We start from the raw sequence: 25,647 nt of genomic DNA, 5'->3' as shown, positions 1-25,647 counted from the left end.
ACATGAAGCATAAGCAAGGAACATAAAATCTAATAAATTCTTCAAGCTTGTAACTCTATAAGCCACTAAAGTAACCAAGGCATATAACCATATCTAATATCAATGCAACAAAGCTTAAATCACAATCTAAAAGCATCCCACAATATATTGAATATTATATATAACAATTGAAATAGTAATACATTCACTGAGTATCTCGTAAAGCATTAATAAGCATTAGACATAAGCTTTACACTAATAAATACTTATTGTCTTATTATAAAATGATAGTGAAATTCGATTATTTTCAAATCAATCCAAAAGTATAATCATATCATCGAGAGACCAAAATAACATCTCCAAAGCATATTAATTGTTATTTAAACGAAAATATTTTATTTAATGTAAAATAAAAAATAAAAAACTACACAATATCAACTCTATGAGCATCTATATTTGTAGCTCTCAATACTCTTCATTTCTAGTTATAGAACACCTAAATCTAATATGACATGCAAAAGTTATAACCAAAATATGACAATGTTACTAAGCTACTATAGTTGTCCACGACTTCTACATTATACTTTATATCCACTCAAAATGAATAAAATGGCTACTCAACTCAATAAGTACTCAACAAGGCTCAGCTAAGCCTTGGAAACTACTCAACAAAGCATAAAGTAAATTAAACCAAGCAAAAAGCAAGAAAGATTCAATGTATATCTAAAGAGAAAGAAACAATAACTGCCATGAAACCTTGAGTTGAAGCTTTGAATCTTGGATGAAGTAAATGATGATAAAGCTTCTCAAATAGTTAGCTCTAATATCATTTGAAAGGTAAAGCTTAAGTGAAAGCACAAAAATAGAAGCAAGAGCAAATCAAAAGCTGTGGTGGATGGAGCAAGAGAGAGACACTATACGTAAAAACTCCAATAGTCACAATATGTGATTGACCTTCCCTTATTCAAATATCATTGAAATAATGAAAAATAAAGTGACAATGATGAACATCCACTACTTGCAATTTATAGATGTGTGAATATTATCAGTGTAATGAATACGTGGATGATTAAGCATACATATCTTTACTCTTAAGACTTTTTTTATATAGTTGAATTTATCTCTTTATAAGTTAGAATAGAGTTAAATTGTAATCAAAGAATATATCAAGCTATAAGCAATACGAAAACATGTGAGAGGAGTAGAAAAAACACCCATTAAGCACAAGAGAAACATCCAACTATTGACTCTTAACTTTGACAATGATTTAAAAAACTAATAATGACTAGCAATGAAACCTAACTACATATATAAATGTCTCTAAGGTTTTTGCCAAGAAAGATGAGGGAGACATAAAGAGACACTTTGTATGGATTTGAGACCATTACCATTTTTTTTTTTGTTAGAGAGAGAGAGAGAGAGAGAGAGAGAGAGAGAGAGAACTACCATGGTATATTTAGCAACATTAATATTATCCACAATAACCACTACACAATCCAACCACAACACGAACTCATCATCCTTATCAATATCTCCATATTTATTTAACAATCCTTGGCTCTCATTTACCAAACCACTCAACTAATCATATCAAGGTGTCTCCTTAGATCCAAACACATGCCAAATATATATATATTAGTAATTTAATATAATTCATTTATCCATTAATTTAATTAATATCATAAATATAGTTAATTAAATAACATATATACAATGTGCTTATTATTAAAATTAAAAATTATATTTAATAGTATTTAATAGATATTATAGTTACATCGTAATGACTAGTGTTGTAGTGGGAGTTCATAGTACACTATATAGCTACACCTAACATGCAACATTGAAATGTTGTGAAAGATATCATGAGATACCTTAAGGACACTACAAATATGTACATATGTTATGGTAACCAAGATACATATAATTATAAAGCTTCACTTTAGTAAAGACAATTGTAATCTTCGCATATACAATCTTTCACAAGAATAAAAGCTATATTTTATCACTTGCCATGATATACAATAAATGAAAGTAAAAAAAGCAAAAAGATGTGTATATCTTCAAGAAAGATGAGATGAGAGGATGACACATTTTCCTATAATCATAAAACAGTGAAGATACCTATGCTATCTGTTTGACACGCTACTAATTTGTGTGTGTGCGCGCGCGCATGTGTGGGTGTGTGTGTAGTTGCAACTATGCTTTTATGAAGTTATAGGTTTATTCTTAGCCAAAAAAAAAAAGTGAAATGTGAAAGCCAACATATCTCACACTTTAACAAAATAACTTTTTGCTTTTTGCTTTTGTGTTTTGCAATGTACTTTTTATCAACATGGCATCTTAAGTTGAACAATAAGTTTCTGGTGAGATTTGATAAGCTTCAAAAACTTGTGAATATTATTTACATAATACTACCCTCAAATACTAATTATCCTCAAATACTAAGTCGTTAGTTTATCTTTCTAATCTCCTTCAAATTATGCTTCCTCATAATACTACCCTCTACTTTCCAGTATACCCAATCTTGTAGTCCTCCTTGTACTTAATTTTTGGTGTTGCTTATTGTGTGTTACTTCTAGAAATAGATATGGAATTATTATTTATCTAATGTATAGTTTAAAAGCGATGTCTCATTTTGCGTTGATGTGGTTAAAAACACATTCACTTCAATAAGATTCATATCATACATTCAATACTCATACATAATACTACCCTCAAATACTAATTAAGCACATTGCGAACATGGCATTTTATGGCATGAGAGGATGCAAAGACTCGTTAAATCATATTATAATAGATATGGATAATGGATTCTTCATGAAGTAATTTTTTGATATTTTTGGTTTTACTATGGATCATATTTCTATGATTATGGGGAAAATGCAAAGTCTCTTAATGAATTTCAACCTATTTAATACGACGTTCCGAGAAAAAGATGTTGAAAGGATGACTGATTGAGCGGTTTTTGGGAGTTGGCAGATTCGTCAAAGATTTGTTACCTCGGTTCGCTGAGCGCTCCCCATTGAAATCTGAGAAACACGATGTGCCAGGGCCCGCGCGCACAGGAAAAAAGGAGAAAAAGAAAAAAAGAAAATTAAAAAGGGAAAAGGGAAACATGTGACGATTTCGCGAATATATTTATTATAATTAAGACACGCATTGTGCTTCTTTTTACCGAGATCCGAAACGGGAGCCAGCCAATTGCAAGGGGAAAAATATCCGATTGGTCACCAGAAATACTAATCAGATAAGCCCGCTGCCCCATCAGTCAAAATCCGACCTCTCTCTCTCTCTCTCTCTCTGTACTTACTACTCAACCTATGCATTCATGAATCATTCATTACCTAGAGAGATTCGTCGCCTAGACAGAGAAACTATGCAACCCATTATTCGTTACCTTGAAAGATTCGTCACCCATATTTCATATAAATGTATATATATATATATATATCACCGAGAGAGAGAGAGAGAGAGAGAGAGAGAGAATCTTTTACCACTGAGACACATTTTACTTTCCCCCTTCCGGAGTGACTTTGCCCTTCTCAACAGAGAATATGAGAGAGAGAGAATCTTTTACCACAGACCCACATTTTTACTTCCCCCTTCCGGAGTGACTTTGCCCTTCTCAACAGAGAATATGAGAGAGAGAGAATCTTTTACCACAGACCCACATTTTTACTTCCCCCTTCCGGAGTGACTTTGCCCTTCTCAAGCGTCTTTACCCCTTCACAAGAAGCGTTACCTTCAATAGAATCCCACAGCTTATAAAATATCATCACCCAGTAAAGCACTCCTTTGATTTCCAACTCTTACCTCTCGCCTTTTCATAGATTAAGGCATGGATTGCAATGAGTCGAGTCTCAGATAGGCGCGTTTCAGCTCTATTTAGACATTTTTCTATGCTTCTTGGCTCTCCCATCTCTCTTGCCTACCATCCTCAAGCTTGAAACAAAAACTTCTACTAGTAATATAGCTTCAATTCTGTGAGTCAATCTGAATGGATTCTGTCCTATGGCTATTTTGTAAGCCGTTTTGTATACCCATAAAGTTGCCATGAGCTTGTCGCAATCGCTACGTGACACAGATGCTACTTTTGTTAGAATCAATGGAAACATTTTACATCAGTTGCTACAGAAGCACTTCAACCCTTCCAATTGCCATGCAGCCCAAAATCCCCTGATTCATTTTTGAGTTGCAAGTCCGGCTAATCTGTTAGCAGGTGACAATGGCAAGGACTAACAATGCACCATACTTTCTTTTGTACCACTCGGCCTGGGTTATGATTCTATCTATGCCAGCAATTTATGCAACCTCTAAACATGATAATCCAACTGTCATTGTTATTGGGGCTGGGATATCAGGTAACACTTCCTTGAATGATATCTTACCCATTTATTCTTCAATGTACTGACAAAGGTTCTAGATTGACTGCAAGAGGTGATGAACACACACTAACTACAATGTCCTTCAATAGGAATCATGGCAGCAAAGACACTCTCTTTGCATGGAGTTGAAGACTTCGTGATCTTGGAAGCAACTGATAGAATCGGGGGCAGAATGCACCAAGAGAAATTTGCAGGCTATACTATAGAATTAGGTGCTAATTGGGTGGAAGGTGTGGGAGGAGAGGAGAAGAACCCTGCTTGGACATTGGCCCAACAATATGGATTACGCACATTTCTCTCAGACTTCAGCAACGTGAGCTACAACATATACAGTCAGGAGTATGTGCCGTGCCATCCAATTTGAAGTATCTTTCTCAATACTTAAAATTCCAGCTGCCTGATGTGTTATATACAACACCATGCCGACATACATATTGTAAACCATTTCATGGGTTACACCATGCAAACTGATTTGGAAATTTTGCAAGAGATATTAAATGTGAGGCAATCAAATTGTCCTCCTCTTCTTTTTTATATGCACCAACCAAGCAAGACTAATTTATCACCTGTTCTACCTGTGCGTTGATTCTGTCACTGGTTACATCCTTCATGCCAATCTAACTTTTTTTTCAGTAGTATTACACTTCAGAGAAGCTACCAGCAGTCAAATTGTCCTCTTTTTTTCCCCCCTTGTTAGTTATTCACTAAGCAATGATGGCTAACTTGTCAGTTACTGAATTGCAGAGGCGAATTACTTCCTCAGTCAGTTGTGGCACCTCGATTTGACCTGGCAACAGCTTCGACTAATTTCAGCAATGCTTTGAGCATTTCACTGACTGCACTAGGGGAAGAGGATATCTCTATATTAACTTCACAACGTTTATTTGGATTGTGAGTCTCTCTCTCTCTCTCTCTCTCTCTCTCTCTCTCTCTCTTTTTCGTGAAGATAATTGAATAAAGTAGTAAATATTTACATGAGACCATCACGTCAACATTCTCGCTGTATCTCTTACATGCTATTACATCAGACCATCAGATCTGCATACTCAATCTCTTTCACACTGTCACTGTAGAAATTTACAAGATGTGAGCAGGCTTCTCAGAACAACCTATTACATGACCCATTCAAATAAATCAAACAGAAAGAACAACTGGAGTAGAGCGAACAATCACCAGCCAAGGAGCAGCAATGTCCGGAAGGACGTCTGCTGACATCATAGAAGTGATTTGCCATAAGACCAATCCACGCACACAGGCCACATGCCCATGGATGCTCAATGCCGAATCAAAAATAAAGGCATTGCAAGTAGCCCATATGTGCCACAGGGCTGTCCATCTAAGAAAATGGAATAGGCAGGAACAATCTGAAGACAAGGAGGGCATAGAGGACATATTTCCCATAATCCACGAACAAACTAGTATGCGGTGTTGGGACACCGAGAACCACGCACGGGAAATGAAATTCCAGACCTGTTTCGCAACAGGGCAAGAGACAAAGAGGTGAAGCAATGTCTCATCGCATGTAGTACAGAAAACACAGCGGCCTGCAGAGATCTTTCGGGCACGGAGCACTTCTCCCGTTGGAAGACCCCCAATGAGCAGCCTCCACATGAACACTTTACCCTGAAACGGAACCTTAGACTCCAAAGCTGGATAAATCTGTCCCGTCACTTCTTTTTGCTATCCCTGAGATGCCAGAACTTATTAACCCTCCCCGTGACCCATCTTTTAGCTTCCACCATCTGATGATATATCTAATTCGCTGACCTTTTCTGAAAGTCATCAAGAAGCACAAACTTCCAATCCCGCCATGGATGCAATGGCTGTAACGCAGGCAAATGAGAGAACCTCTGAAGACAGTCTTGTATTGACAACCAAATGTCCCTATATCCACGAGGCACCCTAAAGTATTGACGGATACGCCTAAAAGAATAAAGGCGGGGCTGCCCTGGAATAACCCCATCATAGACTGTCTTCAACCCTAACCTAGCCATCCGATTAAACTTATCTTGCTGCAAATCTTTGTGTGGCCAATCCAACAACCTTGAGGAAGCCAGTATTTCTCCTTGCAGCGAAATTTTCCCCTTACGAATATCCGGAGAACGCCAAACGACAAAACGAAGCATCTCCTGCCATGAAGCAATTACATGAGAAAGGAGAAAAGACTGGGAGACCTTTCTGGGCCTCGTAAAATTAAGTGCATGCCACCAGGAAGCATGAATAACCGTGCTTCCATGAGAGATGATAGTCTTTTCTATGAAGAATTTGGCAATATCTGACCAAGGATGACACTGAATACATAGACTCTGCAAAAGGGACAGCCTCAAAGCCGCCATATGCAAATTCACATCCAACAAAGTTGCACCCCACATCCTTTTCGGAGTGGTCACATGCTGCCAGGAGATCCATACCTGCCCCAAACGATTGCCTTTCTTTTTCCACAACATGAATCTGATAGGCTAGACCAATTCCAAAAGGGACTTCTTAGTCCAAGGCAACAATGGCAGAAAGAACGAAATCATACTGATCATGATGCATTGGGCCACTTTTAGCCTAACATGAAGAGGCCAACTCTGAGATTTCCAGTACATGAACCTGTCATGGATTCGGGATGCCATCCAATCCAACAAAGCACGGGGAGCAACCTCCACACCAATAGGATATCCCAAGTGTCTAGTTATATTACCCCTTGGGATCACAATTCCATTCTATCCCAAGGCCTGCAGATCATTCTCCGTACAGGAGAGTAGAGTGGATTTCTGAGTATTAATGTGAAGACCCGATGCCAAAGCAAAAAGGTTCCAGGCCACCTTTGCCCGATTGACATTAATAGGATCCGCCTTGAGGAACATAAAAGAATCATCTGCCAAAGATTGGCCTACCAATTAATCACTGCCAAGAAGAGATAAGCCAACTATCTCACCTTGAGCTCCCAACTTATCCAATAATGAGAGCATCGGGTGGGTTACCAACGCGAACAGCAAGGGGCTAAGTGGACAGCCTTGCCGAAGAGACCGAGATAAGGCGATTTCCTCCGTAATCCCTCCATTAAGAGCAATATGGGCCACAACACCCTGACTGATGGTATCAACTAGAGAAATCATACAAGGGCCAAAACCCATTGTAGACATTAATTGCCGCAAAAATGACCAACTAACATGATCAAATGCCTTCTCAATATCCAGCTAGAGCATAACAACCTGCTGGCTAGACGCTTTGGCATAATCGATTCCCAGCTGGACATTCAAAATGTTGTGCATTATATTCCGACCTTTAATGAAGCCGTATTGACGTGGATGAATGAGGTGCGGAAATACTTTCTACAATCTGTTGGCAATGATCTTGGAGAAGATTTTATATAACGATTCCATAACTGAAATGGGTCTCCATTGTTTCAAAGAGGACGGAGAGGGAACTTTGTGCAGCAACCTGATGACTGCAATCTTCCAATCTGAAGGCATCATACCCGAGTTCCATACCTGCTGACACAATCGAGTTAATGGGTCTTTAAGCATTTGCACATTGGCTGAAAATAGCTCATTAGGAAGCCCATCCCAACCTGGACTTTTCCTTCGAGGCAAGTGAGATAGCATTTCTTCCACTTCCTCTTTAGAAATATCGGCCTCCATTAGCTTCACCCATTCTGGTGCGACCTAATTACTAACCAGGCCACAAATGTATGTTCGAGCAGAGAGAACAACATCTATAAGGATCTCTTGCGTACCCAACAGGGCCCTATAAAGGTCAACTGTCATCCGAATAATGGAGGTAGGATTAGTCACCATATCACCTTGCTCGTCCTCCATGCGCACAATATTTTCCGGGGCATATTTCTGATGGAGACGAGCAAAAAATTGATGAGTTTGATTGTTGTTATCATGTAAAGCTTCGGCTCTGGCTAACAATTTGTATTTTGCATACTCCTCTTCCTGAAGAGATTGGACCCTGCCTTTCAGCCATTCAATGCAAGCGAGCAGGTCATCATCGGAAACCCCAGTCTGACACAAAGCCAAGGAATGGACTAATAAAGCTTGAGCATGTTGCAATTCAGCTCGAAACAAGGAAGCATGCTGAATACCATAGTGTCGAGATAATGCTCATGCATTATCCCTTAAAACACCCCATGCTTCCATTCTTGTAGATAGAACCTTCAAGCTAAAAGAAGCTATCAGGTGCTGAACATCCACCAAAAACTGATTTTGCTGCAAAAAAGATTGATTAAACTGAAGAGGCAAATGGACAAGGAGAGCCTTGAATGCATGAACAGGTCTGTGGCTCATTTCCAGGACCAAAGGGTAATGATCTGAGAGAACATGCTGTCTTTCCACCCACATATCAATGACTACAGGAAGAAAGAAGTCACTTTGGCAAATGTAAATTCTATCTAGTCTGGCCCAAGTATTTGGATGCTGAAAAGAGTGATAAGTATATCCTGTTTGTGATGAATACAACCAGGACCACATGCCTTGTTTCAAAGATGCCGCTGCAAAAGCATCCCAAGCCTACCGCTCAGGACCATCCATAACCGAATGCGGAGAGGTCGTCTGATCTGCAGAAACATAGGCATTAAAGTCACCCATAACAAAGCCTTGACGAGCCAAGGCAATGCAGTGCAGGTCATCCCAAAGCTGACGACGATCCCTTGCATTAGAAGGAGCATACACGCCTACAATCCACAGAACCTCCCCCTCATAACATATTTCCTGGATCAGAAATCGGCCGCGGGTATCTTGAGAAACCAATGCTGGGTGCAGGGAGGATTTGACAACCAACATAACTCCCGATTTGTATGGAGCGCGACCACTATAAAAGACCACATAATCCTTATACACATAAGAAGATCCAGCCAAAGAATGCTGTTTGTGCTCCACAGCACAAAAAACATCCCAATTTCCAGCAAGCACAACTTTCCACAACCGATACTGCTTGCTACCCGAAGAAATACCTTTTACATTCCACAAAGCAAGTTTCATGATCAATTAGAAAATAAGAAAAACTACTGAACCATCGCTTTCCCTTTCCCTTTTACATCTATAACCTTGGCAGCCTAGAATCTCTCCATTTCAGTATGTATAACATCTACAAGATTTGTTCTACGGGCATCGAATCGCAAGGCTGAATCAGAAGTCCTTCTATCTTCCACTGCTGGGGTATGCAGAGATTTATGTTTCATATAAAAACCCCTACCTTTGCGTTGGAAGGTCTGAGTGATTGGGGGCGGCGAAGAGGATTCAATTGAGAATCTTGCCTAGCATTACGACGGACCACAATGACCTAAGAATCCTCCCGAGGAGACAAATTCCGCCCTACCACAGTCGAAGAACGCTCCCCACCCTCATGATGATCATTCTTCTTGCCTTCCTCACGACCTTGTTGGGGAAGGTGCTCTGGATCAAGTACTGTTTACTGAAACATGTGCTGAGGGTGGTGGTCATGCATTTCCATATCTTGATCCATAGGGCCTTGCACTATCTCTGTATTTTTTTCACATTCCGAAACAAAATGGCCCAATTGACCGCATGTGAAATAGTGTCATGCAAAAGTACCCCATTTCAACTCATATACCAGCGTTTGTAAGCCTGGAACTTCAAAACGAATTTTTGTTGGGTGAGGTTTGCCTATGTCCCACAGCATAGATGCCCGGTTTTTATTACGGGAAGCCAGCCAAGGTTCCACCAAAACCTCACCAAGGGTTCTCAGTACCATAGGAAGAAGTCTCCAAAGATGCGCAGGAAAATCCACCACCTCTACCCAAATTGGGTAGGGCCTGTCTCAGCATGTCCGGAAATTCAGCCATGGGCCTCCAAGGGACCACATGAACTAGCTGCCCATCCATAAACAAAGGAATGCGTTACATAACAAGAGCCCGTACTTCTGCAAAACGAAACAGAACCTCAAAGAACCCTTTCGGGCCATCATAAATCTCTTCAACAAGGGGAACCTGCATACGCCCTGAAGCATCATCTGGACACTGTTCAGAACTGACAAGCATAGCCTACAGCCAAGCACGAATTCTGGTGATCAAAGGAGTCCTTCCAGTAAAATAAAATATGGCTGCCCTCTCATGGAAAGCAGCTATCTGTTGTAGGACCAGGTCGGTTCCCATGGCTGCTACTACTTGATCCCCTTCCGGTAATGTGTTAGCTTTATCCTCATTACTGTGAACATAATCTGACATGAGATGATTGGCAATGGCCAACATGAACTATAAAGACCCATTAGATTGGGACACGAAACATGAACCTCAGGCTGAGGCAAATTCGGGCCGAAGACCGGTTCTTCCACCGACATCCTACGACGTTTGCCCATCTCTTCACTATCCAGCAACGGCCCGGGCTCATCTACCAACGAATCACTATCCGAGTCAGCTAAGTCTTTGTCATTCCCTTGCCTGATCTGCTGATCGAGAAAGGCCATATCGATACCATTAGATTCCTATAGGTTTGCCATAGCAGAAGCAAATTCCGATCCCAAAATTCTTCCTCTGTCTCTCTCTCACTCTATGCAACACCCTCAGAATGTGCTGCAGGCTCTCTTTTCTAAGATAAAATGACCAGAGCCAGGAGAACTGATGCAGAAAGGAATGTAAATGACAGGATTCTCAGGTTGGCAGGGCGTTGGCTTAATGTTGACGTCGGAGCAGAATAACCGCACGCAGGTAAGCAGATGTGCAAAAACAGGGATCCACAGTACCCTGTTTCGACTGCACAAGAAGAGTAGGCCGAGATGCAATGGCAGAAGCAAGAGGCGAGACGAAGAGCAGGTCGTTGTCGAGCGTGGGTTGCAGTGAACCAGAGATGGAACGGCTAGGCACACATCATGTAAGGCGCAAACGACGCACAGAGATTGGGCTTTAGCGTGGAACCCCAAGGCGAACTGCATGAACAGGCGACGAGAACAGAAGACAGGTCCACGCACAGGCGACAGACAGAAACCCTAAGTGGGATCCCGTTGCCTCCACACCATCACGCTCGCTCTTGCCATCGTTCTCTCTCTCTCTCTCTCTCTCTCTCTCTCTCTCTCTCTCTCTCTGTATTCAAGAAAATATATATAAAGGGCCATCTGGCCAACCAACTATAGCTAAAGATAGGCTAGAAAACGACCAAAAGAGACATACAACTGTTACTTGAACAAAGGCAAATCATGAAGGAGACAATTAGAGTGGAACAGGTAAATCTCCATCCACTAAGCAACTACATCTCTGAGAATGACACCAGCAAAAAACATAGAACACACTTGCCCCACATAGCAACAGGCCATGAACCCGATGAATACCATGATGGATACCTGTGGCCAAAAACCAGAAACAAAGGCATTTCCTGTCCTCCAAATATGCTAGAGACTGGTCCAACACAAAAAGTTAAAAAGATGCAAATGCTTTACCTGTAAGTTGGCTGTTGAAGGTGTCTTTTGCAAGACCCACTAGCGCTCTACCATGTAGCAAAAGTCCACACTCGGGAGGATAAACCCTTCAAGATTAATTGTTCAACAGGATCATTGGGTTCTATGATCAAGAACCAATTCAGGTGCATGTGTTATGTAACAAGCAATATCTTCCAATCGTTGACTTCCTCAATAGGGACAATCAGTTTCCCTTGCCCTAGTCATTCTTTCAAACAGCTCATTCAAACATTAAGTTAACTCGGATGTCCAAAGGCAAACCCAATTGGTAAGACAGGCTACTAATCTTGGTAATCTAGAAGGGAACACAATATCTCAAATATAACTTTAGCACTTAATAGCAGTTATGGAATCAGAGTCCTTTGCGACTTACATGTAAATCCAGATTCCACATGCCTCCTAGAGATCTCAAGGAGTATGGTTCTGATTAGCGCAAAATGTAGCACGATTCTCAATTGTTTTAATACTTTGTTTGCAAATCATTAACATTTATTGCATATTGTGCAAGGAGTTGACTATGGGCTGCATCTTCACTCCCTTGAGCTCAACAACGGTCAGTGGCTTCAGCTCATAACCACACAGTAGTATTAGTGAGCTATATCTAGTAGCCCATGCTTAGCAATATTTTAAGCAAACTCAATTTGTGGAAGATAACGCTCCCAATCAGATTGTCTAATCAAGAACTAATTCGAGTTAGGTGGAGTGTAATAAGCAACATCTTTCAACTATCAGACATTCCTCTTTTGGACAATCAATTCACCTTGCATTAGTGGTTCTTTCAAATGACTCTTGTGAAACATCAGGTTAACTCGAATGTTTGTAGGTAAATCCAATTGGTAAGACACACTATTAATCTTCTTGGTAATCTACAAGAGTCCACAATACCTCGAAGATAACTTACAGCACTTACTAGCAATCAATGAATCGGAGTCCTTTGGAATTCCAAGGTAAACCCACATGTCCTCTTGGAGCTCTCGAGGAGTACAATTCTGGCTAGCATAAAATGTAACACAATCTTGGGTTCTTTTCATGCTTTCCTTTGCAATCATTAATAATTTCCTACATATTGTGTGAGAAGTCAACTAAACTATATCTTGACTCCCATGAACTCAATGGTAATCAATGGTTTTGGCTCATAAAAATATATTAGCATAAACATGCTACGTGCTTAGCACTATTTTAAGCATAGTTGCCTTCGTACATCGTACGGACAAGTTTGTACCGCATTTTTTGCACCCCCTGTGGTTGAAATTTTAGTAGTAGAACTTGTGCAAGTGAAGAGAGAGACCTCCAATGTATAGATGTGAGACTTGGGTGTTCTAAAGTCAAACGAGGAGGCTACAAAAGACACATATTTACTGAAAATGCTAGTGTTAAGCAAAATGACAAGTGTAGAGATGCTTGTCACTTACAAATAACACGTCCTATTCTAAATTTCACATGTTAATTTAATAGAGAAAGACAAGTATTTGTTGAAAATGATAGTATTAAGCAAAATGACAAGTGTAGATATACTTGTCTAGCTGGCAGCCGTCTCTTTGACCATTGACCCCTCTTTGACTATTTGAACTTTGACCCTTCTCTCATTTTCAAAAGGTGCTCCTCTTCTCCATGCTTCCACACCAATTCAACAAGCCCTTGTGACTTACCATTCTCATCTTTCTCTCTTGGATCTTGATTCTTGAATGGACTTGTGATTTGTCATTCTCGAATCTCACTTCCCATCCCCTCTTTCCTACACCCTATCAAAGCATTTGCCATTCTCAAATCTAATCTCCCATTCCCTCTATCCCGCACCCTATCAAAGCATTTGCCATTCTCATCTCCCATCCCCTCTCTCTCATTCTTGCTCTTTCAACTTTATCCCAACCCTTGGGCCTCTCAAGTCCCCCTCTCAACTTTCAAGAGTCGAGACTCAAGCATCTCTCTCTCTCTCTCTCTCTCTCTCTCTCTCTCTCTCTCTCTCTCTCTTTGTGGCCTCTTTATCCATCATCAGCACCATGACTCATGAGAAGCACTAGGCCTTCAATTTGCATGCGATCCATGTGGAGAGGAACACAAAGAAATCCAACTCCCACCATCGGACATGCAAGTATTGTGGGAAGCACTATACAAGTGGTGCAACTCGTCTTCTCCAACATCTTTCCAAGACGGGGGTGCAAGTTGCTCCATGCAAGGAGATCCCTCAAAAGATTGCGGAGGAGATTCTCGCCAAGATGAGAGGGGGATCCACAAGAGGAGGAGGAAGTGGCTTATCGGCACCAACTCCTATGCCTACTAACGAGGAAGCATCCAATGTGGGCGTATCTTCAACCGATGCGAGAGAGGCCTCTACCATTGGCAATGGGGGCTCCACATCCACATCCGCATCCGGCTCCGGTAAAAGACAAAAGTGCAGGCTCATGCGGTGTCGGAGAGACAATCGTCCCTCTCTCAAGCTCCCGGTCATGTGCGTGGATCAGTTGCCTTTCTTAGAGAAAGGCAACGACTTGCGGACATTGAAATTGCACGCACGGTGATTGAGTGCAATCTTGCATTCAATGTCCTAAAGCAAGAGCTATGGAAGAAGATGGTAAAAGCCATCGCCAATGTGGGTCCATGTGAAGGATGGACCGGTGTCACATACAACAACATGAAGACGAGAAAGATCGATGAAGAGAAGGAGAGAATTGATAGAGCCCTTGATCCTATTCGGGCCGCATGGATAAAATATGGTTGCTCCATGTTCACCGACGGATAGAGTGATCGTAAGAAACAGGGCATCATTAACATACTCGTCTCATGTCCACTCGGCACTTACTTTTTGTGGGCCATAGATACTGGCAAGAGGGGGGAAAAAACGACGGGCGCATTCATCTACCGCCACATTTGAGAAGCCATCATTGAGATATACATTGAAATTTGCGTTTTAAATTTGTTTCACTTTCTTTCATTATGATAATATCATGATTCATAATTCAAATTTGATTTATACATAACTTGTAATTTATAAATTGTGGTTGTAGGTGGGCCCCTCAAATGTGGTGCAAGTTGTTATCGACAATGCATCGAATTGTGTCAGCACATGGGCCGTTTGCTTGAGGTCGAGTTCCTTACGATTGTGCGGACTCCATGTGCAAGTCATTGTTTGGACTTGCTCATGGAGGACATTGGGAAGCTCAAGTGGGTGAAGAGGGTGGTCCGCAAAGCTACATCAATTGTCACATTCTTCACGGTAAGGTAAAGGTGCTTGCGATGTATCGTGAGTATAGCACACTGGAGTTGAAGAAGCCTTCTTCAACTCGCTTTGCGTACATGTGGTTATTGCTGGAGCACCTTCATGAGGTGCGGTCCGCCTTGCGCCAGACATTGGTGTCCACTCTATGGAATTAGTGGGATGAGCATGAGACAGAGGAGGCCAAAGCCATGCAGCACTTGTGCCTTAATGAGCAGTTTTGGCAAAAAGTCCATGCCGTTGTCATTGTTGTGACTCCCTTTTATAGGGTGTTACATATGAGTGATTGCTAGGGGTCCACCACGGGCCTTCTTGTTCACTTCTTTAGAGCGGCATTGGCGGAGACACGTGATTGTACAGTGATCACAAAGACACAGCGTGCACATGTTTTAGAGATAGCAGAGAGGAGATGGGCGTGGATGCATTAGCCCATCCATGGTTTTGCTACATTGGTACATCCGGCCTACAAGTCACCAACAGTCATGGATGATAGAGAGTTCCGTTCAGACCAGCTTGCTTATTTGACTCGTGTGGTCCCTGTGGATGATAACAATGCAGTGCTAGAGGAGCTAGGATGCTATGCAAATCAGAGAGGGCATGTGGTTTTTCTTCTCCCACTTGTTGGAGAAGAGATACACTTGTGAAGCCTTTATTTTGGTGGCAAAACTTTGGATACGCACTGGAGACCCTTCAGCCCTTAGCCATGAGGGTCCTTGCCCAGGATTGCTCTTCGGGTGCATGTGATAGAAACTAGATTGGCTATTCTCTCATTCACACAAAGATTCGTAATCGACTTAGCACACAACAGTTAGAGCGGCTAGTCTATTGCCGCACTAACTTACGCATGATGAGGGCTATGATGAGCATGGGTAGTCCGAAGTAGGTAAAGTTTAAACACTTAACCATAACATTTAAAATTTGTTGTTTTAACTTTAAAACTTTGAACTTTGAAGTTTAAACTTTATACTTTACAATTTAGACTTTAGCATTTACAATGATCAATCTTACGTGTATCACTGCATTGTGTAGGTGAATGTTGATACATTCAAGTTGATGGGCGATACTCTTCCGAGTATACATAAGGAGGTGGGCGAGGAGGAGGAGATGATTTTTGCAGAGCTCTATAGAGAGCTTATAGCAATAGATACTCATGACACTTGCAGTCAGCATGCTCGTGGGCGAGGAGTTCGAGTAGGTGGTAGCAGTGGCATGGTCATTCGACGCCCTCCATTATCGAGGAGGGGTGGTTCGAGTGGCTTGCAGATATATGTAAGGCGGGGCTCTAGTAGCTCACATCCTGTGCCTCATGATGACATCCCCTCCTTACCTACATAGCCGCCACCTAGGGAGCCATCATTTGCTAATGATGGTAACCTCATCAGTGAGGATGAGTATGAGTGCGTCTCATCATCGAATGCCGAGGAGTCATCTTCAAACTCTCTTGATGAGCACTCAGATGGTTCTAATGATGATGATGATGATGATAGTGATGCCTCATCATAGATTCATATGTATAGGTCTCTCTTTTTTTTTTGTATCAGATATACTAGACTGTAGTTGTATCGCATGTTTTGCGTAGCCCATGTGACCATGATGATCACCCTCATGTATTCATCTTATTCTGTAATGAAATGGTTATTTCCACTTTAAACATGTATTCTATGATCTATCATTTAATGATTTATGATTTTTGTTATTTTAAAAATCATCTTAATTTGTTTCGCACTAATATCGTATCGTACCTTATAAAATCATAAGGTACCAATTAGTACCGTATTTTATCGTACCGTACTGTATCGTATCTTCCGTACCTGACAACTATGATTTTAAGCTAACTTAATCTGTGAAAAATAACGCTCCCAATCAGATTGTCTAATCAAGAATTAATTCGGATCCAAGCGGAATGTAACAAGCCAATTCTTCTAGTCATGAGACAACGTTGGGGTTAACTCGAATCTCCGAAGATAAATGCAACTAGTAAGGCACACCACTTATCCTCTTAATAATTTGGAAGGATCCATTATACCTTGAAGATAACTTATAGCATTTGCTAGTAGTTATAGAATTGGGTAAACCCACACAACTTCTTGGAGCTCTCAAGGAGTAGGATTCTAGTTAACAAAACATGTAGCAGGGCCTTGGGCTGTTTTAATGTTTCCCACTACAATCATTAATATTTCCTACATATCGTGCAAGAATTCAATGATGGATCTTCACTCCCTTGAGCTCAACCGCAATCAATGGTTTTGGCTCATAATTATACATCAACATAAAATGGGCTATATCCAATGGTCAAAATGTATCATACATTTCATGCTTCATCTTATGGATCCCATTGCCCATTTATTCTAAGGTATTGTATCTATCTCCTTGTCAATGTTTATACTTTGTTCTGTCCACGCTTCTGTTCATTTTTAACATTCTCACACATAGAAGAACTCGTGTTTGAAGAGGAAAAGCAAGTACATCTAAAGGGGCTTGAGCAATTTAAAACCATGAAGATGAGACAATGTCCAAAGCTGCCTCCTAGGTATTGTGATCCATCCATTATATTTAAGATGATGGAAATGACTTATAGACCCCAACTTCTTGTCACAAGTTTGTTCCATCCAATTATTCGTGAAAGTGAGATGAGAAAAAAGTTGGTGAAACTAATAATCTCCTCTCCAAAGATGAGATAATAGAACTCTTTTATAGCAATCTCTTCACGTGTGCCAAAAAGAATTTTAGAAGAAAAATAATAATGATTCTAAATAATAAAATAAAACTAAATATATATATATAACTATAACTAATTATTATTAATCTAAATAACTATCTGTAAAGTTAATAATCTGAATAACAACATAATAATAACAATAAACTAATCATATAACTTATTATTATATCATAATATTAATCAATATTATATATTTATCATTTTTTATTACTATAGTATATAATATAATAATATCTATCATGTTAATTATAATAATATAATATAAATTATTAATAGATTACTAATATATATATCATATTTAATTACTAATAATAATAAACTAGAAACTATCTATATCTATATTCTATATCTATATCTATAAAAACTAATTTGAATAATTTCAATAATATAATAAAATAATAATAATAGTAATTCTAACTAAACTAAGCTGAAGAAACATGAACAATAATAATAATAAAATTAAACTAACTAACTAACTAACTATATACATATATATATATATATATATATATATAAAACTAATTATTATTAATCTAAACAACAAAATAATAATTATTAACGTTAATAATCTAAATAACAAAATAATGATAACAATAAACTAATATCTATATCTAAATAAACTAATTTGAATATAATATAATAATAATAATAATAATAATAACAATAAAGTAATAATACTTACAAACATACAACTAATAATACAATATAACTTTAACAAATAACATAATAACTATAACTAATTATTATTAATCTAAATAGAAAATAATTATTATTATTAAAGATTAAAGATAAAGAAGTAGTATAGATAACAAAATAATAATAACAATTAATAAACTAACAATACATACAACTAATAATATCTAAATAAAATAAAATAATAATAAAGTATAACTAATAATAATAAACTAATAACACAACTCATAATACTAATAAACAACAACAACAATAATAATACAACTAATTAAAATCAATTAATTAATCTATCTTCTATCTATATTATATAATAATAGATGAACTTGGGATGCCATCTACCAAGACTGTTTGGTAAAGTAGAGGGATTGCTAAGAAGAGATTCAAAAGGTCTCCCACTTTGTAGTTGGACCTTCCTTGCTCTATTTTCAAGGGCAAAATAATTCTTAAGGGGGAGGTGGTGTCACATGAATTTAAGTGTTAATTAATCATGTGATATTTATATGTAAACACTTTAAGGAGTTGTGACCGTGTGTATGTTATAGAATATATACATATTGGGTTGAACGTGGCATGACTAACAACACACTTAAGTGATACATATGACCAAGGGCTTAGGCCATTTAAAACATAAGCTTGAACCGATATTAATGCCTATGCATAGGGGCTCGGGTTGAGTAAATGGGTTATGTGGTAAGCATGTACCACACTTTTCTATGGATCAATATCCGAGCTGCTATAATCTAGGTCTAGAGATCGATATCTATTGGGCTTCACCAATTTCTCTAGCCACCATTGAAGAGAAGTTAAGGAAACCTCTTCTCTTCAACCAAGATTGGGGGAGGTTCTCTTTGTAGATAGCTTTTGTAGTGGGGGAGTGGTTTATCTTTCTTGACCTACTAGCTTAGTTATAGAGATAGAGGCTTCGAGGCATTAGAGAAGCAAGAGACATGATGGAGAGTATTATGAAGGAGATATCCATAGTCGGGGACTTATACTAATACCTCTTAGACATGGATTGAGCTCTTTACTAAAGGATACTTCTTGCAACTATAATGACTACTCGCGCACGCGCGCGCGCGAGAGAGAGAGAGAGAGTTTACAGGCAAGATGATGATAGACTTAGAAGAAAGGATTTGGATCAGTCAAAGTTCATAGGATGCTCTTAGTAGAGGACATTCTAAATCTAAGTAGTGAAGGATCATGATAACCCTCCTAACAAACATCAACTACCCTCACCTAATAGTACATCCAAGAATGAATGGCCTCAAAGCATTCATGTTCAGCCTATGCGAACAAGAGTTATATCTTAGTCCTTTTGAACTCTTATTGGATATGGATACATGTTCGAGTAAACAGTACTCTTCTATCGATCATAAAAGTATAAACAAACAAGACTCATATATTTCTTCCACACTTTTACCAGATATAGATGCATGATCACCAAGTACTGCTCTTTTACTAGATATAGTACATGTTCAAAAAACAAAACAAGAAACTTCATCATGAATATTTTAACTACTTTAGTTGCACTTGTCTAGTACTGGATTGTTTTTAGTATAAGCTTTTGTCTTGGCTTAAGATGTTTAGCTAACATGGAATTTTGGAGTTGACAGAGTGCCGACAAGTCCTCTAGACATGGCAATAGACTACTTCAACTATGACTTTGAGATTGCAGGTCCACATCAAATCATCAAAATCTTGGATGGTATTTACCTCTGATGAAATCATTTTTTGAAATAAGAAAATGAAAATTGCAGAGCCTCCTCGTGTCACGAGCTTGAAGAATGTGCAGCCAAACCCAACCTTTGTCTACTATGGAGATGATGAATACTTTGTGGCTGATGATAGGGGTTATGCATACATCGTGGATGAATTGGCTAAAGGATTTTTAAAGAATGAAAATGGGATTATCACAGATCCACGACTGAAGCTGCAAAAGGTAAGAGGAAGGGCATAAGGAACAACATGACCTTCACTGTGCTGGGTTGGCCAGTCATATCATTTTTCTTGCACCTGAGATGAAGTTCTGTACTTTTCTCACTTACTTTTCATTTTTTGTTTCACTCTTTTCTTAGGTAGTGACTAATATTGAATACTCTAAGCATGGAGTAAAAATTACAACAGAAGACAAGGCAGTGTATAATGCAAAATACGCTATTCTGTCAGTAAGCTTAGGGGTTCTAAAGAGCCAGCTTATTACCTACAAGCCAGATTTGCCAGTAAGTATGACATTTGAGTATCACAAACACTACTTTTTTTTTCATACTTTATCAGTCCACTTTCATTTACACATCTTTCTTGAAACCTTGCAGTACTGGAAAATTAAAACTTTTTATCAATTTGACATGTCCATCTATACAAAAATATTTCTGAAGTTTCCTTACTCATTCTGGCCAACTGGACCCGGCACACAGTTCTTCATGTATGCAGATGGTAAAAGAGGGTATTATCCTTTTTGGCAGGTATGCTTAATATGCTCTACTCTGTCACACATTGCATTTAGTCTTTGGTTTGCACATGAACCCACCAAAGTGGGTGCATAAGTGTGTTTCTAATGTCTTCTTTTGATTTGGCTCACATTTAAAAAGTTTAAACACTGTAATCTAAACTCCACACTCTCTCTCTCTCTCTCTCTCTCTCTCTCTCTCTCTCTCTTCACAATGCATAATTGTATTAATTACTATGAACATAAAATACAAAAGTCACAAGAGGACTGCAGCATGGCAAGAAACCAAGTCATCCCTAGAAATGAGGCTTGCATATTGTATGGTGTTAAACTACCACTATTGGAGACCTCTCAGCAGCCAATATGATTGTGCACTTTGGAATAAAAAATGAATCCATTCTGGATAATCCAATTATGCCAGCAGCCGCAAAAAGTGGAAAACAATCATCACATGTGGCTGCACCAAGTCTATCAATTTGGGTACCAAAAACCCAATCTCATGGATGCATGGATGCCCTAACAACATAATGCTAAGCCTTAGACAAAAGATACCATGGTGACAAATCTCTTCATTTGTAGAACAAAAGAGACAAGAACCATTGAAACTGTTGTGTCATGAAAGAGCAATAGCAAGGAGGAGTTCACCCATCAAGATTCTCTAAACAAAAACTTTGCATTTGAAAGGGATTTCATTAAGCAAGCCCATTAAAACCGTAGATTTCCACCAAGCTCTCTAAAGAAATGCTAGTCTACAAGATACAACCACAATCATGCGACAAACACACAGACTGATAAAGAAACACAAAGACAATGAACATGCATGATAATGAAACTGAACAATAAATGAGTAAGTACAATGCCCAATGCAATAGACAAACTATGCAATGTGAAATTTGACACCTGAACTCTCATGCCTTGAGGACCTAGGCAGATAGTAAGAGTAGAAGAGTGTCACATACTCTAACAGATCCCAAAACGCAGCAAGCAGCCTTTGAATGTGCCTGGGAGTAGCAAACACAACCTATGATGGTCGGATCAGGTGACAAAACAGGGGCAGTCGGAGCAGATGGACAGCAAACACAGGATGTAGATGATGATGTGGCAGGTTGGGGGCTCCTAGGACAGCAAAACACAAATCAGGCTGGTCATACAATGCAGCAAACACAGCAAAACTGTCCATGTGGCAGTAGATGGCAGCTAGGTAAGGTGCAAACTGCAGATGCCTGGCTGGACAGCAAGCTAGAAGGCTGGAAAACAGTCCCAAACAGCAATACAAGGCTGGACAGCAGGCACCAAATGGTAGACAACAGTGATGGACAGCTCCGGCTGGGATATCCTCCATTGATGGGGTGTGGACAGGTAGAGATATGGCACCTACAAACTACAAAAACGTGATTGAGGCCGACGGTCAGTCTATTTACATATAGTTGGGTCCTCCCAAATTAGGGTTTGGCTTATGGGACATAGATACTCTCTAAGATTGCATTTCTTTTAATGAAAGTTTTGGTAATTTTATTCATTAAGCTTGTTTTGGGGCTGCCTTAAGTGGCTAATCAGCATGTAATGCACTTTTAGCTCAATATCCCCTCTTGGTCCCAAAATTGAAACTAGAAAGAAACTAAACTAGCCCAATCCCATATCTTTTTCGTTTCCCCAAGGGGTCCCACCGCAAAGCAGCTAGGGTATTGGGGAAAGGGTGCACATCAGCTCTCCAGTGACCTACCAAGAGTATAGAGACGATGGTATTAGTGATCACGCTGGAGAGGCCAAGGCATCAGACAAAGGGTGCTCATTGGTTGCCTAGTGGCCTATGAGGACCTATAAAGGTGATTGGAACCACAGTGGACTTTGCTCCTTTTTTTTTCTTTGGGAAGGGCTTTGTAACCTGAGTTTTGATTTGACATTAAGTGTAGATTTTCAATGAGTTTTCATCCTATTGAGTAATTTGCATCCCAAGGGAAGAGTAAAGGGATGGTTAGACACAACCCCCCACAAACTAACAAACTATCCCAGCTACTATTGGTCATCAGTGAGACGAAGAAATCTATGGGGGCCATGCGGAGAAGCAAAAAAGAAAAGTAAAAGCAAGGGAGACAGCCATGCGAGCTACCACGAATATGGTGGATCCAAAGTCGACCACTCTTTGACCGAAAAGGGATAAATGTACACAGATGCATGCTTAAAAGTACAAAATGCCAATGCATGGGGTTGTGCAAGAGGCAATGCAATCATCATGCTCATGCAAAATGCTATGCAACAACTGTAAGGTGGAGCAAATCCGTAAGAATTGTCTAAGTTCGGGTTTTTCTCTACAACATGCTAATTGGATAGTGCCCTTGCAGGCGAATTGTTCACTTGCCCAAGCTCCCTTTTACAATCATTGTCAACCAAAGGATGCGGATGATGATACAATGTACAAAGAATCTTTCTCTTGGACTTTATGGGCTTCTAGCATCCCTCATACTCAGAGTCCTCTTCCTCACTGCTACTCTCTTCCTCTAGGTCCGAATCCGATATTTAGTTACTAGATTCCTAATGACGGCTTTTGTCAATAGATTTACCCAATTTCTTTCCTTTTTCTAACTTCTCCTTAGCGAGAAACATTTCAATGCAAACAACGCATTGATAAAAATATTCCAAAGTATAACAATACAAATCTTCCAAAGCCAAAACTTTATGGATATCCCAGTTAAGTCCTTGCACATACAATAAATATAACATTTCACCAATAGGTTGTGTATTTGTAAAGATTCTTCCTTTCAAGACCTTAAATAGAGTTGTATAGCTCTGGACCATAGTATGTCGTTGGTTGAGATTTTGGAGTCTCCAACTTCTAGGCATCAATTTGGTTTGGCTGAAACTGCGAGCAAAATGTTACCTTGGTATCATCAAAAGTTGCCTAGTTATTTTCCGCCATGAGCCAAGTCATCATCTTCTTCTGCATCGATGACTCGAATATGGCCACCTTATAGGCGGGATCTACTTGGGCGAGAAAATTGACCATACATGCCACTTTGAATTGTCAAGCAAAGGCACCCAAGTCCTCGATTGATGGGCCCAAAAACTTAGGAAATGGAACTTGTGTCTGGGCAGCCATCTAGCTATGGATTGGAATACCACAAGGTGAAATGGATAAAACCACAACCAGTTTTGTTGATGCAAATAACCACCTTGCTAACTTCAAAGACATTACTCCCTAGTCAAATGATAGTGTACACCAACATGGCATGTCCATGGATTGATAACTAGGTTACCAGCTAGTGTAATGACACTCTGGTTGTTGGAGTAGAGGATAATTGATGAAACACATGGAAATTGGATAACTGCCAATAATCCCCTCAAGTAGACAGTCTCTATGGTGCTATCAAAGAAGGCTTGACACTCTATCTCAGCTGTGGAAGCATCCATTGTCTCCTTCATATGGCTTGACCAAGAAATGAAAGTCATGTCCAAAGAGAAGATGTAGCCTCTATGGAAACACTAGTTATCAGGATTTCTAGCCTAGTCTAAATCAATGTATCCCTACAAAAGTAAACCATAACCATACGTCAAACCATAAGAAAAACTAAATTGAACATATCTCAACACATGTACACAAGCTATTCAATGTAACATTTTAGGTGCATTGAAATATTGATTGAGTAAAGAGATAAAATGTGCAAGGTTTGGCCTAGTATGAACACACCAAAGAAGTTTCCCTACCACAAATCTGCAGTATGCTCATCAAAGGGCTGACCTAGGGAATCCTTAGAAAGATTCGCAGTGGGATCAATAAGCATGGTCACAAGCTAGGTTTAGCAATTCACACGGAGAGCATACTATCTCCCAAGCTTTAGTGTTTCTTGAAGCTTTCTTGTGTTTTCTCACTCAACACCTCACTCAATACTACGTTCTCTCGGCTCCATACTGTGTTCGCCCCTATGTCATCATATCGTTCTACTCGGTCTTGTGTGTTTCCTCTTTCCGCTGCATTTGCCCTGTGTTTGGTATCAGAGCAAGTTTTCATAATCCATCTTGAGAGAAGCAAGGTAGTAAGTGACGCCAAGAGGTCTAGCTCGTTTTAGGCAGCGAGGCTTTGTGTGCGCCATGTTTGCCGTTGTTGAGTGTTAAATCCTCTACAGTCCAGTAAAGTCCTAATGGCTTCCTCTAAGCAAGTTGGAAATGCTTTCTCCTTTGCTTTCAAGCAACTATCTGAACGCTACAAGTCTCTTGGAAATTCAACCATAATTGTGGACAAATCTCAACCAAGTTCAAAGTGGATATTGCATGAGTTGGTGCTTCACACATCTATAGAGAAAATGGTATTTTCAAATTCAAAGCTTCAACAATGTACATGGAGGATCAAGGAATTCTCACAGTAGGAAACTCTCTCTGAGGATCAGCATGTTAATCTGCTATCCCTTGTGTATCTCAAAATTCACAAATATCAAAACAAAAAAGGCTATCCTTATATTCATCTTGGCTACATAGCAATAGGAATTATTTCTCTGTTCCGTCACGGTCTAAATGCTTCTTGTATGGCAGCAATCTTAGATACCCGCCATCTAGATTTGCATGATATGATAGTAGGAGCAGCAGTATCACCTCTTTCAAATGGTCCTATTTTCCTCGAACTACACCCTAACTATGTTATTGCAATAGATAACCCCTACTTACTTGAACTATTGATGCTTCATATTAGGACAATGGGTTTACAGATGAAGGCATCCTCTGCTTATCATGGCTATTCAATACCGAATGGTTTTCCGATGCATGTCTCTAGCCATACCTAGAGTCGTAGAAGGAGTGAACTCTTCTAGTGACAAAGGCC

General features: G+C 39.5%; 2 protein-coding genes across 4 annotated transcripts in view; both read left to right on the top strand.

Moving 5' to 3' along the window:
* Positions 1 to 3,557: 3,557 nt before the first annotated feature.
* LOC148022862 (polyamine oxidase 7-like) overlaps positions 3,558 to 25,647 on the top strand; it is a 65,089-nt gene continuing 42,999 nt past the window's right edge. The window contains exons 1-7 of one of the 2 annotated variants that reach the window (XM_087695783.1): positions 3,558 to 4,340; positions 4,454 to 4,703; positions 5,109 to 5,255; positions 20,005 to 20,066; positions 20,149 to 20,330; positions 20,467 to 20,610; positions 20,704 to 20,853. In XM_087695783.1, coding sequence (XP_087551909.1) covers positions 4,205 to 4,340; positions 4,454 to 4,703; positions 5,109 to 5,255; positions 20,005 to 20,066; positions 20,149 to 20,330; positions 20,467 to 20,610; positions 20,704 to 20,853 — 1,071 coding nt within the window. In that variant the 5' untranslated portion in view covers positions 3,558 to 4,204. The remainder of the gene's footprint in view (positions 4,341 to 4,453; positions 4,704 to 5,108; positions 5,256 to 20,004; positions 20,067 to 20,148; positions 20,331 to 20,466; positions 20,611 to 20,703; positions 20,854 to 25,647) is intronic. The other variant, XM_087695782.1, reaches the window with a different exon arrangement.
* On the top strand, positions 12,741 to 16,752 carry LOC148022863 (uncharacterized). 2 transcript variants are annotated; one of them, XM_087695784.1, is made up of 2 exons: positions 12,741 to 14,979; positions 16,009 to 16,747. In XM_087695784.1, the coding sequence occupies exons 1-2, from the start codon at positions 14,830 to 14,832 to the stop codon at positions 16,312 to 16,314; spliced, it is 456 nt and encodes a 151-aa protein (XP_087551910.1). In that variant the 5' UTR covers positions 12,741 to 14,829; the 3' UTR covers positions 16,315 to 16,747. The 2 variants fall into 2 exon arrangements, 1 of the variants encoding a protein (XP_087551910.1); XR_015693553.1 differs by lacking the exon at positions 12,741 to 14,979 and adding an exon at positions 14,989 to 15,862 and having other exon boundaries at positions 16,009 to 16,752.

Source organism: Lygodium microphyllum, chromosome 16 (genome assembly GCF_053477565.2).
Source record: "Lygodium microphyllum isolate KBCC chromosome 16, Lygodium_microphyllum_v1.1.10, whole genome shotgun sequence".
Lineage (NCBI taxonomy): Eukaryota > Viridiplantae > Streptophyta > Polypodiopsida > Schizaeales > Lygodiaceae > Lygodium > Lygodium microphyllum.
Note: the sequence above shows the minus strand (reverse complement) of the source record. Positions and strands in the feature narration are given on the sequence as shown.